Source organism: Chrysemys picta, chromosome 1 (genome assembly GCF_011386835.1).
Source record: "Chrysemys picta bellii isolate R12L10 chromosome 1, ASM1138683v2, whole genome shotgun sequence".
In the NCBI taxonomy this organism is placed as follows: domain Eukaryota; kingdom Metazoa; phylum Chordata; order Testudines; family Emydidae; genus Chrysemys; species Chrysemys picta.
In genome coordinates this window covers 127,271,754-127,285,514 of record NC_088791.1, presented here as the reverse complement: position 1 = coordinate 127,285,514, position 13,761 = coordinate 127,271,754, and the positions used below count along the sequence as shown (strand labels likewise).

General features: G+C 38.8%; 1 protein-coding gene across 2 annotated transcripts in view; it reads right to left on the bottom strand.

Moving 5' to 3' along the window:
* FBLN1 (fibulin 1) overlaps window positions 1–13,761 on the bottom strand; it is a 105,690-nt gene that overhangs the window by 86,136 nt on the left and 5,793 nt on the right. For both annotated transcript variants that reach the window (XM_005299933.5, XM_005299934.5), the window contains exon 2: window positions 7,723–7,822. In XM_005299933.5, the coding sequence (XP_005299990.1) occupies window positions 7,723–7,822 (100 nt within the window). The remainder of the gene's footprint in view (window positions 1–7,722; window positions 7,823–13,761) is intronic.

Sequence of the window (13,761 nt, the reverse complement as noted above, 5' to 3'; positions counted from 1 at the left end):
GTATCACCAACTAAACAAATTTATGTTTTAGACTTTTTTTAAAAACTCTATTTTTGAAACAGATATTTCTGAAAAATGAAATTAACTTTTTAATAACTCATTAATAAGAATATAATCAATTAAAAGGTAACATATGTTTAACCCTGAAATCCCTCTTTATCCTTATGCTCACAGACAAATTTGGCTGAAAATGTAAAGTAATTTGGGGAGTAGATTTAGATTAATTTCAGCAATATTTGGAACAGCATATAACATCCAACTCATGAAAGCCCAAACAACTGAAAAATGTTAAATTAGAGAAGATCAAAGCACCTTAATTTTATTCTATCTTTTACCGGACATTAGATTAATAGATCTGTGAAGAACCAGAGTCATGTGGTTTTACTTTATGTTAAAATTTAACCTGCTTACTGATTTTCACAGAACAACTTTATAGTGAAAAACTTGCAGGTTCGTTTACTAAACAGCTATACCCCCAGAATCCTTTCATCTTCTTTATTATCCTCCCCAGAGGGAGCACTCTTAAACCAGCACGGATTTTTTAATTACCGCTGTTGAGCTCTTATTTCCTTTCATTTCTTTCCATAAAAGCATTAACATTTAACTCTGGTCGTAAGACAATTTCTTTATTTGGTGCCACTGTAGTTTAACCCAGAAAAAAAAACCCTCATTACCTTACTCCCCTCTCCCTTGACTTATTAGTGTGCCTTGAAACCACTTTTGTGCTATTTATGTGAAAAATTGGAGGTTTTATCTTTGAGTCAATCATTAAGACTAGAAAGATACTGATTCCACTCAAAGAAGTGCTTTGCAAAGACAAGCTATGTTCTCAAATTAAACAGACTTTTGAAACAAAAACATTGCTCTGGCTTTAGTCCTTCTGTCATCCCTCTTATCAGTTCAAAGATTATTGTGTAACATGCATGATTGTAGAAAGATTGGCATACATATTGAATAAAAATTATTACAGGTCTTGCTCTGTACATTCATAATGTGAAATGTCTCAGCAATGAGAGTGTAATGAGGTGGAATGGCCTCGTTCTGGCACAAAGGGGGTTAACTCATCATGTTGGGCTCAGCTAACTCTGCCCCTTCCCCCTTGCAGGAAGTGTGATGGCCAGGCAGGAAGCATAAGTGGAGAGCCCTGCAGCTCAGTTGGAGCCAGACCAAGGAAGGATCCAGATGTCCTTCCCAGGGAGCCAAACTGCCAAGAGAACCCATGACTGGCTGTGGCACCCAGTGATGACTCCCCTAAGCCAGCCTGGAGAGAAGGCCAGCCGCTGCCTCAGGAGATGGAGAGACCCAAAGGGAAGTGGAAAGTGAGCCGACAACAATGACAGGAAGTAGCCAAGGGAACCAAGATATTGACTCAGCTGTGTTTCTAAGAGGCAAGGCAGAGACACCACACTTCCCTGCCAACCTTGTTAAGGGATCACCCGTCGCTTCTAGGGCCCTGAGCTGGGACATCAGGGCGCAGGGTGGGCTTGGGCCCCCCTACCCTGCACTCACGGTTGGATGAGCCACAGACTGCTTGTGTGTTCAGCCCTAACCGAGAAGGCCTGACCCATTAACCGCTTATTTGCTTAGCACTCAGGCAGGAGGCCTGAGCCACAGATGGCTTTCAGCTTTTAGTCTAAAGCCAGAAGGCTTGATCCACTGACTGTTCGTCTGCTCTGCACCACGCCCCACCCCTAATCAAGGAGACCTGAGCTATCACTTGCTTAGTGATTCACTTGATTCGGCTGCAAGCCAGGACACCTGAATGTCCAACCCACTGTGAGCACCGATTCCACGCTGCCACCAAACGGGGTGTCCCAGAGAGATACATGCTTGTTGATCACCTGTCAAAAAAATATTAGAGATGGACCCAAACCTAAATCCTAGATCCAAACAGCATCAAACTTCATGAATTTTGATCCAGACCTTGACTTTGTGGCTTGGGATCATCTGCTTATTAAGAAAGATATTTTATGAGCATAAAAAGGGAAACTATGATTATACCATTGATTATAGAGAGAAAATCTTGATGGCATGGTAGGATATAAATGTTTTATCAGCCTAAGTTTGGGATGGGCACATTACTCACAAGATAGGAAGCCATGAGTGAATTACACTGGTCACCCCAAATGAGTATTGATAAAACTTTTACAGCATGGCACACTATCATGCATTCTGAATATACCACATGTTAATGAAAAACTAGCCAAGGAATTTTGTAGAGTTTTAAATATTTCTTTGAGACTTGTTTTTTTTTAAATCCTTTGACTCCAAAGCCACAAGCCTGAGTGGCCCTGATTCCATGAGCAGGGCACAGAGGAAAAGTTAAAACATGAAACATCTCCAAAAATGACCCCAAACTTTCTAAACATTAAAGTGTCACAACTTTAAAGTATGACATGTCAGAACCTTCCAGTACTAGAATGATATAAAATTATAAAGTCATATATAAAATAGTTAGGCAGCTGGTGTGCTGTGACCACTACCAATCATGCTGACTTCTTTGTGTTTCATTGTTCCCTTGTGTTCTTCAGTCTGTATCTACCTGTTGTCTCTTGTCTTATATTGTAAGCTCCTTGGGGCAGGGACTGTCTTTTTGTTCTGTGTTTGTACATCACCTAGCACAATAGGGTCCTGGTCTGTGACTGGCATTCCTAGGTGCTATCATAATACAAATAAATAATAGTATTAGTTCCCAATTCTAGCTCCAAAGGGGCATTATATTCTGTTATCTAAAGTAATGAGGGTTTTTTTTAATACACAAACTATTATTGGTCCAGAACTGAATCTCACCTCTAATGCCCTTTGGGCAGGAAGGAGGAGACATTTCTTGGGCAGGCCAATTTTCAAAAATAAATGGCACCTATGTGAAGCTAGTGTGGGTTTGGAATGTTAGAAAATGTCCTGGGGAAAAGGATCAGTGGGCAGAAGGAAGGTGGTCAAAAAATCTGCTCACCCAAACTTTAGGCCTATTATCTCTTTGTACTGTCGGCACGTGTAGAAATTTTGTCCAAAACATTTTTCCCCCCTCCACCAAACAAATGCAGATTGGGTTGACCAAATCAAGTTGCAAATTCATGTCAAATTCGCCAAATTGTTTCAGTAAATTAAAAAAAAAAATCTTTATAATAATTCCAAAAATATTGTAACATTAGATCATTTTGATATTGTCTACCTGAAACATTTTGATGTTTTGATTCAACACACATTTTTTGTTCTGAAAATTCATTTAAATTTTATTTTAAAATATTAGATATTTGTTAGAAAGCTCAAAAACTAAACAAAACATATTGATTCAGGTTGAACAAAATGTTTTGCTCTAAGCTAAACAATTTTTTGTTTTGTTTTTGGAATGACCTGATTAAAAAAAAAGGTTATTTGCACAGCTCTAGTCACAGGGGACATATGCAAAAATCTCGTTGCTTTGGAAAGTATTATGACACAGTGAAATATAGTAGTTTGTGGGGGAAATGGTGGCCATTCTGGTGGCATCAGGGTATGCAGGAGACTTGGAACATCCTGACTACAATTGGGCAGCAGAGGCCAAATAGGTCACCTGCATCCATGGGGATTCCAAATCTATTCTGAGATATAAAATCTTCTACAAGTAGGGAGCTCAGACGGACCAGCTCTGAGGTAAAGTGGCCTACTTGCTGCCCAGGCTAGTTATTGTGGAGCAAGAATGAGTACCTTTTCAATCTAACCTTGGCTCCAGCTCATGAAATGTGCTCAGACCCATGGAAAAGGAGTTACTATGGCTGGCAAGTCCTCTGGCAACCAGAGGCATCTTTTGGAGTTAGATCCCAAAAGGGGTTGCATAGACTAGAAATGAATCCAGAGAGCATTCCCTGGGGCTGGCTCCAGGAAGATACATAACAGGCTGGCAGAGTTTGCATGGAATATCTCCCTCCATCTCCTATTAGTAAGTGTTGGCCTGCTGCAAAAGGGTTAAGATGATTCTGCTGCCACACCCAGATTCAGATAAAGGGAGATGGGAGCAAAAAAAGAGAGGACCACCTAGGGTGTGGGCTGAGCAGTCCTAAGGCAGGAACCCCAGGAGTAGTCCATCTAGGAGGAGGAGTGAGCTTGAGCCTTTGTTATATTGTTATTAGTTTCTTTGTTAATCAAGCCAAAGCCCAGGAAGGGGATACTAAAAACAATACACAGAATAAAATAGATTGGGAAAGGCACCTGCTCACATCCAGGCTTTTCAATATTAAAGAGTCCTTGTAGCATAGATCTACTTTGTGACTGTAAAAGTGGCAGACTGAGTCCATTGTTATGTTGTCTCTGACTTCCTGATCAAATCTGCTCACTTTACAAGGTGTTTTATTCTCATCTAACTGCCTGTCCTGCAAGCTCAGCCTGTAATTTGGAAGTCAAGCGGAGTTCCTTCTGGTATGAAAAGAGCTCAGTTGTCATTAAGTCACATAACTTATGGCCAGTTTTTCAAAAGTGCTCAACACCCAGCAGCTCCAACTGTGAAATGTATTTGGGTGCCTAAATAGGAGCTGAACTCTTTTGAAAATCCGGTGCCATTTTGTGGGTCCTGAACCATTCTGAAAATTTCTTTCTAAATTCTATCCCCATTTAGTTGTAAGCTAAACCACCGGGCCTGATTTTGCTCTCATTCACACCTGTGGATATCAGGAGTAACTGCACTGAAGTCAGTAGACTTACACTGGTATAAATGAGAGGAGAATTAGGCTCCCTGACTTCACATTTTGGCCCCAATTACATCGGTGTAACACCACTGTTTAGAATAGGGTTGCACAGATGTAATGAAGAACAGACTTTGGCCCTTGACATTTTGCTTATGAAGTGACATCAGAAAACAATCCAGCTGAGGGTCTTGCTGCTGTATTAGTGATGGAGTGATAACTGGGATAAAAAGTAGTAATAAATAAATAAGTAAATAAATTATTATTCCCAAAACAATATACAGGTAAGGATGCCATTTTTAAATAGTGACTTTTCAGTACAACTGCACTTTAAAAGTTAGTGCGTTATTTATTGAGACTGCAATATACAGTGTCTGTTTATCATAATAGAGTATTTTAGATGCTTAGACTCTTTCTGTATATACACAAGTCAGCTATATTTATAGTTAAGTACACTTTTAAGCTTTCCTATGAAGTTTTAAGGGTCTCTGTCTAAAATTACAATATTCAAAAAATAAATTACTATTCATGAGAATCTCAGCTCACATTAATCAAATGATCCTTAAATCAGAAATACCCTTGCTTCCAAGTTGTTCAATAAACTTGGTTTCCTGTTTTTCCTGTCTTTGTTTTGTCTATAATTCTTTTCACTCTTCAAGTATTTCCTAAATTGGGATTTAAGTCCTATCTGTCAATTCTTGTGCGCAAGAGACTGCTTTCTATGCCAATATAAATGCAAAAAAAAGTCAGAAACAACAGACAGACATGACTGCAAAAGACATTCTTTCCATAACAAAGATCAATCCAACACTTCTACAATTACATAAGGTTAAAGCACTACGCAATTCATTTGAAATGAGAGAAGAGGACAGGGTGATGTGCTTTAAATGGAGAAATATAGAAGCTGCCTTTCAAACTACCAACCCTATTATTGTCAGAGCCACAATTTAAGTGTTACAACTTGGTTTAATGGCAAAACTAACATAAAATATTTGTGCCAAAGAAAATATAACGCCTCTAATATCTACAAGGATTAGTATAAACACTATATATGTTAAATGTTGATAGTATTTTTAAAGTTCAGTACTTCATTCTTTGGATCACATAATAGGAAATAGTGCTCTCTTAATATCAATGGAATTGGCCGATCTGTTCATCCTTACACTCAAAGACTATTTTTATACATACAAAACCATAGCCAAAACAAGTCAGACCTTCTTATTCCCAGAAATGTTAGCTTTTCTTATACTATTATTAGTACCCTCTTACTTATGCATATAACCAAATATAGAACTAAATAGGAAATACAGATGTCTCCGTGCTCTGACTGCACTGGAGAAATTGGGTAAAAGATACTAATTTTATATATTGGCTACTGTCCCTGGCTGACTGGTATCCAAGAATTTCTATTGTCATTGGGCCAGATCCTCAGCTGGCATAAATCAATATAGCTACATTGAAGCCAATGAAGCAACACCAGTTTACATCAGCTGAGGCTCTGGCACATATATGTTTCATTATTTAAAAGATATTAACAAAAATCTTACTCAAAAAATTGCCATGAAACTAAAAGCTTGATGCTCAGATCAAGATGGACTGCTGCATACTAGGAGCTTTAAGTTTTCTTCTTCTCTATGAATCGTGCCTTCATACTGAAAATGAGACTAGCTGTGGGCTGCATAAAAGAACTCCGTGGGCCATAAAAGGACAGTCTGCCCTTACCTGCTGTAGGGCTTTGCTTCACAAATAGTTCCTACCTGAAGAGAACTATGCTACTTAACATGAATAATGGCAATAGCAACTAGCTCAAAGAGTTTAATGAGGTTGTGCATGACACATCAAGAACAGACCGTGCAGGTGCTGAATGCCCATCTCTTACTTTCTCTCTGGTCCGGACATGGTGCAGGCTGTCTACTTACATTTGCTATTCTTTTTGTAAAAGTGAACACATTCATAGTAACATCCTCCAGTTAATTGTACTAGGACTGGAATGGCCATATTTGCTGTGAGAAAGTGAACAGTGAGTTTAAATGGTATCAACAAACCAGAGTGCAGGAATTTGCATACTGTAGTTACAGAAGACTACCATAATGTGATTAACTGCACATATCCATGTTCTCTGATTAGCTGAGTCCATTCCATTTTAGCAAAGTGTAAAAATATACTTCTTGTATGCCAATACAGCCACAAAATTTTCTCCATAATATAAGATACAATTCCAGAACAAGCTGTACATCAAGAATTCTGCAAACTTCCCAGTCTCCTGTTGACATACAGATTTCAATCTACCTAGACATTTGCCCCACTCTCTCCTTCGCCAGTCTTTGTGCACCTCACAAACTCTAATAGATGATATATCTCCAGGCGCAGAGATAAGTAACTAGCAAAAATCTGGTACAGCCAGGAACTGAACCCAAATTTTTCTGAGTCCTAATCCAGTGTTTTAACAAGAGTTCTTTCCTAGTTTGCCTTTAATCTCACTATGACACCTGCTAGAACTGGTTGATTTTTTACCCGAAAATGTTTTCCACAGGAAAATGAAGTTTCAGTGAAATCAACATTTTCCCTATTTTTGGCTTTCTCACAGGAAAATTCAAAACAATTTTTTTTAAATTTCAATTTTAAATGTCATTTTCCCTTTGGTTTTTGGAAGCCAAAGAATTTAAATTTTCCATTTAAAGTTTCTGGATCATCAGAGGTTTGTTTCTCTTTTTCCTCCCTTAAAAAAAAAAACAAAAAAACAAAAAAACTTCTGTTCCCTCCTCCTCTCCCCACTTATTTTTTTAATGCACTGGAAAAGGGGGGGGGGCTTAAAATGTGAGAAAGTCTGTGTGTGGGAACCTTATTTCCACTTTTTTAAATATTTTCCAATTGGAAAAAGTTGGAATACTATAAGGAAATGTTTAAAAGTAGGTTTTTGAAATATTATTTCAAAGCTAATTGAAAATTCCCTTGGAAACCGAAACTTTATGGTCAAATCTTTCAAAAGCAATTTTTCATTTTCCAACTAGCTCTAATGATGGTCATCATCATTTTTCACAATCAATATTAAATAATAACATACCTGCATTCTTTGGATTCAGAAATAAATGGCAGAGAATTGCAATGTCTTTTTTGACTTGCCCATTCATTACCACTCTTGCAGCATTTTTCCACTGAATTTTCTATAGAAATGAACAAAAAAAAAAAATCAGAATATTTCATAGGACCTTAACAAACAGTGTCGAGTCTGCTAATAATTACTACAGTTGACAGCCAATTACTTTTTCCCTGTGCACCCTGGCTAAGGTTGAAATGACACACTTATGCAGTAGATAGGGATGCCCAAGTGAGGGGTTGTATTTTAATTATATTTAACATGTTTATTATGGTAGTGCCAACCAAGAGTGGGGCCTCATTGTGCTAGGTGCTGACAGAGTTATAGATGGTTTCTGCCACAAAGAGCTGACCATCTAACCAGACAAGACAGGCACAGGGTAGGGGAAGGAAGAGAACACACAAGCTGAGTGGACAATGTGATGGTAGCAAATGTCATGTTAGTTCCATGATTATTTGGGGATGGGGGGAGTGAAGGGGACAGGATAGATAGAAAGAGGCTAAGAGGGGCAACTGTGAAATGAAGCTGAGGTGAAGAGAATGTGAGGAAGGGTAAGGATTGGGGCCAATTAACACAGAGCAGAAAAACTCCAGTCAACATTGAAAAAAAGTTCTCTGAATGTCCAGAGATCCATTGCTTCCGCTTTGGTTGCTTTTGCCTCCTATCACCTGGAGTCTCTTGCTGGCTCCTCTCTGCAGCCCACATGGTAGGATATATTAGCAGCTTGTCCTGACCCCAACTGCTGCACCTAATTATCCTTAAGCAGAGCAGATTGTAGATACCCTTATGCTTTAATATGAAGATGTAGGACAGGGACTCAGCTCCCAGCATGCAATAGTCCATTTCCCACCAAGATCAAGATGGAGCACTGAATACTGGAAGGAACCGTCATCTCCCTGAATTGCACTCTTTAATGTTGAAGATGAGGGCAGCCATGAGCCACACTGTATAACACAGAGGAAGCATTTGACATCCCTCCTCAACAATATAAGGACGATATTAATTATAAGTGAATTTATGTAACTTCCTGAACATCTAAAATGTTGATTCTTTAAGAGTGACTACAATCAACTATATATGCAGAACTATTCAAAGAAAGCTAGAGGCAAATTTATATAACATTTTGGCCACTCAAATAAAATAAATAAATAAATAAATAAATATACAGTTGATATAAATCAGAGGGAAACTGATAAAAAATAAAAACAAATCAAGCTAATGGAGATGGTTATTTAATTTTAATAGTATTTGTGCAGAATTACCTGATTTAGCAAACCTAAATACTGTTAATGAGTCGACAAGGGTCACAGGTCTGTTTCATGTGCAAAGGTTCACCACACAGCAGGTATGTTAGAACTTGGACTAAAGCAAGAGTCACATTTTCTTATTATTAGAGTCCAGTCACTGAACAGTTCACTTCACATGCTCCAGGCAGAAATACACACTCTGGAGGAAGAGGCTTGTGATTAGAGCTATTTCTAATGTAAAGTTACTGTTAATTTATCTTTGTTTTATACAGGTTCCGGTTGTTGATTTTTTTAAATTATATAATAAATAAGATATTTTCATTCCTGGATCATGCAGTGATTTACAAAGGAAGGCAAATACCACCCCCATTTTATAGATGGAGAATCTGTGGTGCAGAAGGATGAAGTGATTGCTCAAAGTCACACCTTGCATCAGTGGCAGAATAGGAAATAGAATCCACGTCACCTGATTCCTAGCCCAGTGTTCTGGCTACTGGACCATATTGACTCCCCATATAATTGTCTCCTGGAAGTGACCATTTTCTTCTCCTCCTGTAATGCACCAAGTACATCTGGTGCTATACACAACTCAAAAACAATGGGTGAAATTCTGGCCCCATTGATGTCAATGGTAAAATTCCCACTGATTTCAGTAGGTCCAGGATTTCATGCAACTATCTGAAAGACAGATATGGCTTACAGTACTACAAAGAAAATCAAAGATTTTTCTAGTAAAGATCTGCCTGTGATGGGAGACATGGAAGTGATATATGGAGTCTGGTCTCCTGCCTGGGTGTGAATGACCCATGTATATGAAGTCTGGTGCTCTTCTCCTGCAAATGCACTGTTAGCAAACACTGAGTGCTTCAGGCTTAATGAAATTTGTTATGAATGACCACATTTTACTGCTGATGTTTTCAATTAATTTTACCCAGATTGAAAAATGATTCATGTGAAGTGCAGAGCTGGCCCTAGGTTTTGCAGGGATCTGCATAAAGTAACATCAGGGTCCTCAGACACGTTCCTCCTGAAAAGGAGGACCCTTGCCCGTGGCCACCGCTTCTCTCTCTGGCAATACACCCCTACTCCAACCAAGTAACTAGAGAATTTAAAACAGGCCCAGCAATGCCATTTAAAATGCAGACATATGTCCACACAGGGGAGATCTGGACTGCGGAGGGAAAACTGCAGTTCACACTACGGTTCATACCATCCAAAGAACCTGCCACAGCCCTCTTGAGAAGAAAGGGAAGTTAAAAAACAAGCAATACAAAAAAGCCTACCTTGAGGCCATTCTTCTAAAACATAATGGAATAATAAAATGTGGAGAAACATTTTTGGTGGTTTTGCTTTGCTGTTTGCCTTTACAATTGACATTTATAGACAAGTCTACTTTTGCAATATTCCAGAATCTGTTTGCATCTGATTTACTCTCCTGAAGTGAAATCCGGGCCCCACTGAAGTCAATGAGAGCTTGTCAGTGATTTCAATGAGAGTTCTGTCCAGGGGCCAGGATTTCAGTCCTGTACTTTGGCACCAAGAGGTTCTATTAGCTACTTAGAAAAAAGTGGGGGTGAGGGAGATGGGGAAGAAAAGGAAAAAAGATGGATGGAGAACATGTGTTGGTTTTTCCAAACATACTGAGACTGAATTTCTTCTTCCGTCTCTCCTCCATGGATGTTATGGTGTGCTAGACAAAGGCCTGGTTTACACTGGGGGGCAGGGGGAAATCCGTCTAAGACACGCAACTTCAGCTACGAGAATAGCATAGCTGAAGTTGACATATCTTAGATCGACTTAGATTGACTTACTTTGCGTCCTCGCGGCGCGGGATCGACGGCTGCTGCTCCCCCGTCGACTCCGCTTCCGCCTCTCACCCTGGTGGAGCTCCAGAGTCGACAGGGAGCACGTTCGGGGATCGATGTATTGCGTCTAGACGAGACGCAATACATCAATCCCCAATAGATCGATCACTACCCGCCAATCCGGCGGGTAGCGTAGACATACCCAAAGAAAGTTTTACCCAAGCAGTGGAAGAAATGGCTTCGAAAGATGTCGACATCTTTCTACTTTTCAATTAAAAACAAAAGATTGATTTCTCCTTTCTAAACTTGAGAGGTATTATGATTAATGGGTTTTGTGAGAGGCTATTATGCAATCAGCTGTTATCAGTCCTGCTGATGTGGATTAAGGCCATGATCCAAAGCCCACTAAAGTCAATGGTGATCTTAAAATTGACTTCAGGCGCAAACAGCCGTTTTTAGTTAGAGGGAGTAACTATGTTTTGTGTTATGTAGAGATTAAGTAACATTGTAAAAATTGTTTAGGCAAGAATCTTGTTGAAGTGAGAGATAAGGAATGAGTGATTTAAGGTTTTGTTATTCTATGGCTGCCATGTTAAAAAAATTGAATGGAAACATTCTGTGAATTGGTTAAAGTTCACGGGATACCAAATCAGGATTCAAATAACTAGTAAGCATATGGGCTAGGAAGTGCCAGTGAGGTTTATAAAGCAGGAGCATAACATGGATTATATTTTATTTATGTTCCAATGATATAGGAATGGTTCTTTCTGTGGAGAAAATTTTTACCTTGGCTGCCTCTTAACTGCAACTTTTACATCCCTCTCCATTTCAAGCTATGTCTGCCCCACAGTAAATTTGATGTCCAATTCTCATAACTATTCTGCCAAGAATGGGATGTGAAAATACACCATGAACCTGAATTTGAAATCTTGTCTGTGATAAGAGTCTGGACTTTGGAAAGTCCATGATGTTTGTATTTTATACTGCTGTATTACTTGCAACAGTTCTACAGCATGTCACTATAGTATTGAATGACTCCAAGTAAGCTTCATAAAAAGATAAAAGGTATATATTTTTAAAATACATAATTTTAAATATATTTTAACATGGCAGTCTTAGAACGTGTGTGTGTATATATAAGTTATTCAGGTGCTGATATAAAAACACCCTTGCTGCATCAGGTCCTCTTCTCTATTACTAAGCTCAAATAAGAAACAGCTATAAACTTAGACAGCAGTGTGAGGGAAATGCCAGCACTGGGATTTAGTATTCAGTATTCTGTGAAGAGTCAATAGTGAAATTTTGGTTAAATAAGAGAATACGATAAGGGCAATTTCCACATATACTTAAGGTACTTTGTATGTGACACTAAAATATGGGTTTAGCTGAATTTTTGAAATTATTAATATTTCCCCCCTTATCAAAGACTGTGCCATTCAATTCAGTTATATTATAATCACATTGTTACTCTGCCAAAATTTTGCTCAGATTTATCTTTTATTTTGCTGAATGGTACCGGATAACATGAAATTTAAAGTTTCATTGTCTGTGACATCTTTGAATGTTTTAAGACATTTAGCTCAGAACTCAATAGCATCTCCCAAAGTTATATAGACAAATTATCAGGTTCTCAGAGAATAGTCTTTTATAAATGACTCAGGCCAGTGGGTCGAAATGAGCTATTTCTGTCAGTAGACATGGATAATTTGAAGAATAAACGTGTTAACTTTTTTCCCCGATTGAAGAAATGTAGATTGAAGTTCTCCTTTAACTCAATAAAAGAAATCAGCACATTAATTTTTCTTTTTTTAGAGTGTAGCAATGCACTCCTGATTATGATAATGAATTAAGAATTACAGAATATCTTAAACACTATACAAACACTAAGCTAATATCACCTCAGTCAGGCTTAGATATGATGCCCAGCTTCCAGTGAGACTAGCCCAAAGGAGAGGAGCAAAGACCAGACCAGACACACCCTGAAGAGTTCTTGTCCATTAGGTCACCTCCTTGACTAGGAAACAATAAATTGATTGTGAGTAAGGAAAAGACCTGGTCAAAAGCCAAAATAACAACTGGATACACTAGTCTTTACTTAGATTGTAAGCTAGTTGGGGCAGGGACTATCTGTGTGTTCTGTATTTGTATAGTGCCTAGCACAATAGGATCCTAATCCATGACTAAGGGTACATCTATAGTGCAATAAAACACCCACGGCTGGCCCGTGTCAGCTGAGTCAGGTTTGTAGAACTCAGGCCATGGAGCTAAAACCCACTTCATCAGATGCATGGAGTGGAAAATATATTAGGCAGGTATAAATACGCAGCACATGAAAAGATGGGAGTTGCTGTACCAAGTGGGGGTGTGGTCAGTGCTAACGAGTCAATTCAATTAAGGTGGAAGCTCAGGACCCCTACAATTACATCTGAAATCATGAAAATTTACTATTTTTAAAATCCTACCACCGTGAAATTGACCAAAATGGACCTACTTATATTGCTTCCTCCCTTTTCCCCTAAAGACACAGAACATGACATTTTGAGATGCTGCCTTGACCTCCTCTCCTCTTCTTCACTGAAATTGCTCTGACAAAAGTTTCTAAGCCACTTTTTTTTCCTAGCAAAAACTTACAGCCTATAATCCTCTCATCCTTCTTGATCTCTTTGCTGCTTCCCTTCCCTTCCTTCAGTTTTCATGGCACCAACCTCCACTGTTTTTCCTACTGTCTCTGATCACTCTTTCGGAGTTTCCTTTTGTGGATCCTTCTCCCCACTTTTATTGATCTTTGGGTGGTTTCCAAAAGGTTCTGGCCCCCTCTTTTCTCCATATATTTTATCCCTGAGCTACCTTATTCACTCACATGATTGCAAATATCTCCATGGTGATTCCTTTTACATCTTCTTCCACCTATTTATATTGCAGTCTGGGTGTCTGACATTTCCTCCTGGATGCCT